The sequence below is a fragment of the Orbicella franksi genome, chromosome 1 (assembly GCF_964199315.1).
Source record: "Orbicella franksi chromosome 1, jaOrbFran1.1, whole genome shotgun sequence".
Classification (NCBI taxonomy): Eukaryota; Metazoa; Cnidaria; class Anthozoa; order Scleractinia; family Merulinidae; genus Orbicella; species Orbicella franksi.
Window position 1 is genome coordinate 6,827,551 of NC_138145.1, and position 9,121 is coordinate 6,836,671.

The window sequence follows — 9,121 nt, forward strand, 5'->3', positions numbered from 1 at the left end:
CAAATGAGCCTTCTAATTGCTTTCCTCCAGTCAGTGCTAGTGGAGGAATTCAATATTTGGGAACTTGAGCTGAAGCCTAGCCACTTACTAGTCACGTGATAACTCGTGTTTCATTCCTCACAACTCGGCTTAGAGCAGTTTTCAACCGAGTGTCGTAAAACCAAAACCAAAGTAGTCGCTCAAGCCAATCACAAAGGACACAGACAATACAGTGAGCCAATCAAAACTCGAAGAAATTACACGTAGCTGACGCTAAGCGTGGGAAAACGTGTGCGAACGAGTCACGATTGGTTTTGATTTAACTTCTGATTGGATAAAAAATTGGCGCGAGTTTTTTAAGCCAATCGCGTAGCGTAGTCAGTGGAAAACCAATTAATTTTCGACTCTAAAACAAAAACTGCTCTAAAGTCAAGACAAGTGTCGCCTGATGCCAATATTCTATTAACAGTGCGTTTCGAAATCCTCGAGTAATGAAAAACCCAAAGTATGAACAGGAAAGACTTGAAACCGTCCTGTAAATTCTAGTCAACAGAAGCTATGCAAGTTATTCAACAACCCATCCTAGCTCCATTGCAAGGGGAATTAAGTGGTCATAAGAAACTGTTTCTAAGAAAGCCTAGACAAGTTAGCACTGTCTAAATGTCACTACGTGATCAGGGTACCCCAAAAAATAAAACGACAAATGACACTTTCGGGCATTACTGGCAGAACTGTATCTGTCTGCACTCTTACGGAAGCATGTATAAGGTTCCGCTTCCCGGCAAAGACTTAAAACACTCCGAGTCGGGAAGAAGGTCATTTTAACTAACACCTAGAAAATGGCGGGTCTTGTAGGAACACCCGTAGTGAGCAGGGAAGGGGAAAAGGTGCAATACATTACACGTGCAAAAGAGCATCAATAACATTATTTCTGTAGTAGAGCAGCCTTTGACAGAAGAAATGTTTTGCAAGCCAACAAAGCATATCTCCCAGGAAATTTAAAAGCAGCCTCTTTTTGCCAGGCAACAAACATTCTTGCGGGAAACCTACTTTGCGGATTGCCTTCGTTGGGTGCTCTGTATTGTACTTTAGGTCAATCTAACGAATAATATGCGGCTCCTCCTTTCGCTTGAAGCAATCACTTAGCAACCTCATTAAGTAAAAGGTTTGATTCATTCGACCGTTACTTAAAATCGATCATTGCTCACATCCTCGTAAGCCAAATTTCCCTGAAAGAAACTGCCTCCTTGAGTGGTGGTATTCAAGGTTTTAATCACCATGGGATCAAACGAGAAAGCCACAGAAGCAGACGAGTGGGACCGGGTGCTGGGAGTGCCACTGCCTGGGGTATCTGGGAAGACAAAATTCCGATCATCAACAGGAGTGTTAATGTTTGAGAGTCCACTCTCAGTGTCGGCGTAGTAGCTGTTAGTTGGGCTCAGCTGACTGTAGACTGAAGGCTTGTGCATCATGGAGCGCAGCTCCTCCTCGCATAGTTCCAGGAGCTCGTGTACCGGCGGAAAGGTGGGAGGCATGAAACCAAAAGAGAACTTGGGGTCGTGCATAGAAGGCGAGACAGGCGCACTAGCCACCTTACGTATGCCCAGGAACGACCTGGGATCGAGTGATGCTGACTGATTGAAGGTGTCCATTTGTTGCGCAGCACTGAAAGTGGGAAGCCCTGTGACGAAATCAAGACTTCAACTTCAGCTAATGATCAAGATTTCGACCAAAAGATGAACATAAGTTAAGTAGATTGGGGGAACGTCAAACGTTTAGGATAGGTCCAAGGCAGACCATCCACTAACTTGAGCCAGCTTGGCCCAAAATGCCGGAGCAGGGCCTTACCGCGACCGAGCGACTAGAAGCATGTTGTACCATCCAAAGAAATGGCAGATCAAGGGTATTTAAAAGGTTATAGCATAACTTCAAAAAGGCATTACCCAAAAGACATTTACTTTGTATAAAATATAATGTTCCAGTTTTGTTAAAAATTACTTAATGCGTGTATTGAAGCTATAAAAATAGCGATGAGTGGTTGTGATGTCAAATTGAAAACATCTGGCAGACTTTTTCGCATTCTGTGGCTGCGTCTTAAATAAATTGCTAAAAATCAATTCATCAATTCGCTAATATCCTCATCCTGAAGTGCTAATAGGAAATTTTGGCGTGCAAGTAAAGGTACTCAGTCATAACTTGGCACTGCTTTGCGCTTTGTCCAAAGATGAGGCAAATCTGCCGTGATTGTGTCACTTTATTAATATTGAAAAGACATGATTGACCATCGCAATCCACCGTAGGAAAAAAAATGGCGGCTGTACATTTGACCACAATACCTTGGTAACCTAACACAGCCTACAAGGTACAAAGAAAGCCAATATTTTACAATATTTGTCCCTGTACGAAGGACATTTTGTATGCTTGGTTTGAAGATTTTATAACTCTTCTGTACGTTTTTATGAACGTTGTTAAGGTTTTCGTGCGTTAAGAACTATGGGTAAATGTGCCAGTCGCCATCTTTTTTCCTACGGAGGATTACACACACAACTTAGGCAGTTGTGAAATTAAAGCCTGAAAAAAATTCTGGCTGAATTGGCTTTTTTTTTTTTTCACGCTTTAATTTCACAACTGCCTAAGTTGTGTGCATAGCTGCGATGATCAGTCATGTCGTCATATCTTTCTGCGCAGTTCAAATGTATGATATTTCATTTATTCACTTGTATGAATGATGAAAAGTGAGCAAGTTTACAAAAGTAACACGCCCTTCACCTGAATAACTTAACGCGTCATCCTCAGAGCAGATCTTGTCGGAAACTTGAATCCCTGGAGAAGACGTAGCAGCAATTGCGGAGGACAAATCCAGGGACAGGCAACGCCTTTTAGCGAGTTTTTTCAAGTGGTTTGTCCAGGGATTCTTACCCTTCTCAGACAGGCGTCTCTCCTTTGCGCGACGATTCTGGAACCAGACTTGGACCACACGCATATCGAGCCCAGTCATTTGGGAGATTTTGAGGCGCTCGGCCAAGTCAGGTCGAGGGGTGGTGAGGTATACTGATTTCAGTATTTTAAGTTGTTGAGCTGTGATAAACGTGCGCGCTCGCTTGCCTTTGATTGAAGTCGATTCATTAGGAGATGAAGGGTTGGAGTCACCTGAAATGGTTGTATTCAAGAGTTTGATTGAAAATACCTAAATCAGCATAACCAACGCATGCATGAAAAATGTAATGTTGTTCTGGTGGAAAGTGATTGCAAGAAAATTACAACACTTGTTTGAAAGTTGTACGTTCAATGTAATTTCCGTTTTACTTAAAATATAACCCGATGGAATCACACCTACACCACTAAACGCTGAAGCCTAACACCATCGCAAATAAAAAAATGAAAGCAAACGTAAAACTGCACAAGTTGTTAGGGCTTAACCAATTTTGCTCCTTAAGGATCCGGCAAATTTCGTCGGACTTTTCTCAGTCAATTCTCTGAGTCAATAATGCACTTATTCAATATTTTTCCAAACCCCATTCAGACAAACTGGCTGCATTTGAATAATAGGATTCTGTGGTAACCAAACTCTTCTACATTCAGACCAAAATCGTACAGATGCTATTGTAGCCTACGTTCCTTTAATTTTCCACCCCTTAACTTTCAGTTGCATGAATTGCGTCGATGCACGGGAAAAAAGTAATCATTTCAATCAATTTGGTGTATAAATATAACCTTGAAGTATTGTGTCAATTTACTAAAAACGACAAACAACTAATAACGCATATTCAAGACTCTAGGCTCTCCATAATGGTTCGATTTATACTACGGATTACCTAGACTACGAGTAGTCCCTCTTTCGCTTCGCGCGGCCATTTTTTCTCGCGGTTTTCTTTCGCGTCACGCTCGACGGACTAAGCGAAAGAGGGACTACTCGTAGTCTACGGATTACCCGTCATGACGAATCATTCGTCTTGTAAGTAAGCTAAAGACGGAGCATCTGTCCGAGACAAACCTGAGCAAAGGATGGTGAGTCGTCTGATAATTTTTGTGGGTATAAATACGATATAAATACGGGAAAACATACGGATCATCCATCCGAAGGAATTATCTTCGGTATAATTCGTCTGACAAGACGAGCTACTCACTGTATTGTGGTATTTTGTCTGGACGGTTGATCCGTCTGATTGACCTTATTTATGCACAGTCGAACCGCTTGCGGTTCCAGCCTCTGTCTCTGGAAAAAAAAGGCTCGCACTCCCGGGGAGGACTTTCGGAAACCGATAAAGTAGCGGAAATCGAGGTCGCGAAATTTTCTGTCTGGAATTGGGGAAAGAAAAGAAAAAGGCGAAACGTGACTTCCGATTAACAGATTTCAGGATACATAGCAGTTTTTCAGGTGTTCCCTAATTGCTCTTCTTCCACCTTTGTCCTTTCATTCTGTTGAGCATTTCTGAACACTAATGATCTCTTTTGTTTCTCAGCGGTGTTTGCACCCGTGCTTTGCAGCTTTCATTGTCGTTTCTTGGATCTGAATTTTAGCAACTGTCTCTAATTTCCCCAAGCTCAAAAAAAAACAAAGAAAACGCTAGATGTTTAAAACTGTTCCGTTTTGATTTGAGAGGAACACAAGATCTTGAAATAATTTCCTGGACGTGTATTTAACGGGGTAAATGCTAAAAAGAAACTATGAATGCGAACAGACAGTTTAAAACAAAGAAGCAGGTTGATCGTTAGGACTAAATTTCTTACAAGCATCGCCGCTTCGCTTTCACGCCATAGAATTTTTTGGAGCAAAACTAAACGCAGTATAATGAAACGAGAGCCACACGCAGAACATAGTGTACTCATTTAAACGAATTCATTTACTGAAAGAAGTAGAAAAGCCAAGAAATAAATATATAGAAATAAATATTTCCTCAGCCCGTCAGTTAAGTCTGCTTTTTCACGCAACCGTTTGCTATAAACATGATTTATTATACAAAAAAATTAAATATTGTATCAATTTACTCCTAAGTCTACCTGAATATTTGCTTTCGTCAAGGTCCTGTTGGCAAATAATTCTTCCGTCTTCTAACAGATAAAACAGATCACCAGTGGAAAGCTGCCTCTTGCACGTCACGCAGGTAAAGCAGGTGATGTGGTACACTTTGTCGGCAATTTTGCGCACGCTCTGGTGAGGGGAGACACCTTCATGGCAAATCGAGCATCTCTTACCGTACCGCCTGGAAATAACAGACAGAAATTGCTGTAATTTTAGTTGCTGAAAATGATGCCACTACTTCAGTATTGGCGAAAACGTTGCTGCAATTCAATATTAAAAGTGCTATACGGTTATGTTCGCCTGGCCTCCAGGTGTCTCTGAACGGCCCCACGGTTGAGAGTGAAAAATATTAATGACAATTGTACCAGACAAGCAGTATTGTGTGGGCTTGTTTCTGGCTTGGAGGCCAAAGATTTTTTTTTCCACTTTCTTTGATTATTCTTTTGATTATTTCTTGACTATTAAATTGCGGCCGGGGAGATCTTACTTAGTTTCATTTGATTATTTGACTGAGCTAAATGTCAGCGAAAGTATTTTTAAAATGAAAAGTGGGGCAGATGCAAATGGCTGTAATGTAATTGTCTAGTTAAAGAACCGACAAGAAGTAAAACCGTAACTATATCTGGAGTCTCGCATAATCTCAGCTGACTACAAGGCTGAAACATCTCGTATAACCAGTTGCAAATGTATATTGATTTATCGTCAAATTGATCATCGAGAACAAGATAAAACAACTAGAGAGAAAGAGCAGCAACAATATTCTTATTAAATGTGAATCTAAAGAGATCAAGATAAATCAGCTGCCTGTGGCAGGTGATTGTGTCATAGTAACCAAGTTTTATCGCCAAAAAATTGATTTTTTTTCAGATCTATACGATTTCAATATTACGTGCTGTATTAAAGAAGCTGCAGAGGATATGCTTCATTCATTCTAAAAATGGATCTGTTAATTACATTAAATACTGTCTCGAGAAAACAGCAAAGCTTTGCATGGAATTTAATAAATATTCCAGTGGAATGGACCGAAAAAAATACGCCTTGGAACTAGACATAATATTTAAGTACATTACAAACCAGTTCATTATGGTTGTCAATTTATTGTCGTCTTTGTTCCCCGTATTTTCGTACTTACCATGTGCACATTTCAAAACAGTATACAAACAGTATATCGTTGTCTAAATCAGTGTAAACAACATCGTATTGTCCAAAAAATTGTACCCAAGAAAAAAAGTTCACATAAAAGTGGAAACAAAACGGGAAGGTTTGATTACTCGACTTTTAGTCCCAATAATAAGCACATTACTTTTCTTTCACCTAGTTTACAATTTTAAGAGCCAAGTCATTGAAAATAATTGCTGTATACAACCGATTTTATGCATTTTATGATAAGCAATCTAAGAGATGTCTCGAGGGTTTCATTATAACTTAATTAGGTAACTTTCACTATCAAATGAAATTTAAAACCTTGAATTTAATTCTAATTTAATTACTGTATCATTAAATACCTTCGTTTAGGGAAACGACGCTAGACCGCGATACAAAGTCATGGTTAGTTCGTTTGCAAATACAGTGTTATAGAATGGACAATCTGTTGAATTTAGAGCTCGAGAGCTCAAGTCCTTTTATCAGGAGCATTCAGAAATTCAAAGAAGTGCACCATTAAATAACTTCGTTTAGATTAACAACGCTAGACCGCAATACCAAATTATGAACTCGGTGCCAGCCATAAAACGTTCTACAAAATAGCAAAGTCTCCCCCTCCGAATAATTCAAAATTCAAAGAGCCGCGCTGTAAGCTAGAGCCTTTGATAATTAATATTCGAAGTAAATTATTGCTCACCGGAAAAAATCAATCTTGCAGAGTATGTTCCCCTCGCGAAAGAAACACTTTCCTTCGTCGAGTGTCTCCCTGCAGTCGCAGCAACGCAAGCAATACACATGCCAGAGTTTGTCCAGTGCCTGGAGGAGGTACTTGTCCCTAATGTCTTCATTACAACCGCCGCACTTTGAGTAGAAACAGTTATCTGTACCTGTGGAAGAAAAACGGATCATGCAGTTCAAATTTTTGATGCAGGTGGGTACCTTTGCAAATACACCCAAATTATGTACGTTACAGCGTGGACAATCTATTGAAATACTGAAAAAGGCGAGGGCTCAAGCCCTTTCATCAGGAGCATTCAGAAAATCAAAATGAAGAAGAAAAAGAAAAAAAAAAACATTGCCCGCCCCCTATCCCTTTCTTGTCCCCCTTAATTATCGTGTGTCTGAATGAGGTAGCGCGATTTGATTCCAAAGCTAACCGGCAGAGCTTTTTAAAAGCAAATAACTGGCACATAAAGTTTCTTCATGGAGAAGATAGATTCCAGACCAAAAAAGATGGTTCGCTTTCAGTTTTTCCAAACGCTTAGTTAATATTCTATCCTAACTAAATGAACTAATAAAGAACATCGTTAGACTTTTGCCTGTCCTAATCCAGGGCATCCACTGTTGCTAAAGGCAAAAGGTTTAAAAATCAGCAACAGATTGTTTTTCGCGTGTAGCGAACCAAAAACTGTCGGAAACTTCGCCATCAAAAATGTGTTTCACGAACGAGCCTGGTATCCATGCTTATGCAAGGAGACAATTTCAGTTACTCGTCGCGCCTTCGTTCAAAGTCTAATCAAATTAGCCCGTAACATGCTGAAAAAAAAAATCATGTTACAGTCGACTGCGAATCGGCGTCTTGGTCGAACTTAGCAATCAGTCATAGCATGGTGATGTTGTTGAAAGACGAATAAATTGCCTTTCAGAGTACTTGCCGACGCCTATTCGGGAATTTTTTTATTCAAAATATTCGTCAGTGTTTTCAAATGCTATCCAAATCGAAAATTATTTCATATTTTATAGGTTTGCTCTGCATGGGAGTATATGGTTTCAAAATAAAACTATTCGATCGCTAGAGCAAACTAGAATTGGTTGCAGGAATAGTAGCCTCTGCTTGAGTGGGAACTGCACAAATTATAAAACGACATGGAATGGGAAAAATCCATATTACATACTTGTTTTGTTCTCAGCCATCGCCAGATTGAATTTGCAGTTCTTTCCACAGACGCTCGAAATATCCTTTGGATCCAACTCGAAAGCAAGAGACTAGATAATATTTACAGGAGACAATGAATAATACGTCATGGTCAGTAATTAGGGTTAATGAGAGCTTTGCGGATGTGCGTACAAAACATTTGCGCTGCCTTTCATCCTAGCTCATTGGGAATTAGGGCTCCTGTAAGTCATGTGACCCACCAGTTTTTGCTAATGGCGAAAATAGTCAAGAAATGTGAAGATAAGAAAAATTTATAAGAACTTTTCACTGAGTGTTGTTACTTTCTGAAAATTTGCCAGTTATCGCAATTAAAGTCGATAGCTCCATTGGCGATGCCCTTTTTTGTTTATTTATTTTATTTCTCGGCTTGTCCTTGTTTTGATGATGTTCGGACAGTCGTAAAGAACCCTGAATATTTTTAAGGTTCCCTGAACGTATGTAATTAATCCTAACTTGCGTCTATAGCACCTTAGTGTAAATGCGATAATTTTAACGGACGCATGCACCTTCAATCAACCTTTGAAAGTGACTGCACAACCACTGAAAATTTTGGTCTGTGACCAAAACTAATCTGATGGCAATTAGAACTGCAATTAGAATTCCAGCCAAACCTTCCATTTTGGGACAATGAATAAACCCATCTTGTTCGGCAATAATCCGGTTAAAAACGTCCTCTCCGCGTTTTTTTTTTTTTTTTTTTCGTTTTTGCTGCCTGCCTGCTTATTTCGCCTATATTAGCTATTGCGCGTAGACTCAGAGGGTTTGAAAAGATGTAAATTCAGTATGCGTTATCATCACACAGAAACTTGTAGGTTTTAGGCGTTTTCTATCAATTTGGGATATACAGTACATGCTAGTTATGCAACGTTTTCGAGTGGTATCCCACAATTCGTTTGTATTTTCTCAGTATGCACACGATATTCAATGAGATACCACGCTCGCTCTGATTGGTCAATAGAGTTGCAAAACCTATGTTCTTTTCTCGTGTTCTCTCAACACCCCGCGTGGTTTATTGCGCCGGTAAACCTATACAAAGAGTG

At 39.8% G+C, this 9,121-nt stretch overlaps 1 protein-coding gene across 1 annotated transcript; it reads right to left on the minus strand.

Moving 5' to 3' along the window:
* Positions 1-75: 75 nt before the first annotated feature.
* Positions 76-7,529, minus strand: LOC145494290 (LIM/homeobox protein Lhx3-like). The gene is made up of 6 exons (XM_081474098.1): positions 6,843-7,529; positions 5,652-5,736; positions 4,969-5,236; positions 3,974-3,996; positions 2,749-3,166; positions 76-1,660 (listed from the first exon to the last, which is right to left on the minus strand). The coding sequence occupies exons 1-6, from the start codon at positions 7,052-7,054 to the stop codon at positions 1,167-1,169; spliced, it is 1,500 nt and encodes a 499-aa protein (XP_081330224.1). The 5' UTR covers positions 7,055-7,529; the 3' UTR covers positions 76-1,166.
* Positions 7,530-9,121: the final 1,592 nt, after the last annotated feature.

Bases quoted from the DNA above. Each gene is read 5' to 3' on its own strand.
- LOC145494290 (XM_081474098.1), bottom strand. From the start codon at position 7,054: ATGATCCGTTTTTCTTCCACAGGTACAGATAACTGTTTCTACTCAAAG. The intron at 3,167-3,973 runs GTTTGTCTCGGA...ATGCTGATTTAG, and splicing joins ACTCACCATCCTTTGCTCAG to GTATTTTCAATCAAACTCTT. The intron at 1,661-2,748 runs GTGAAGGGCGTG...ATTTCGTCACAG, and splicing joins TGACGCGTTAAGTTATTCAG to GGCTTCCCACTTTCAGTGCT.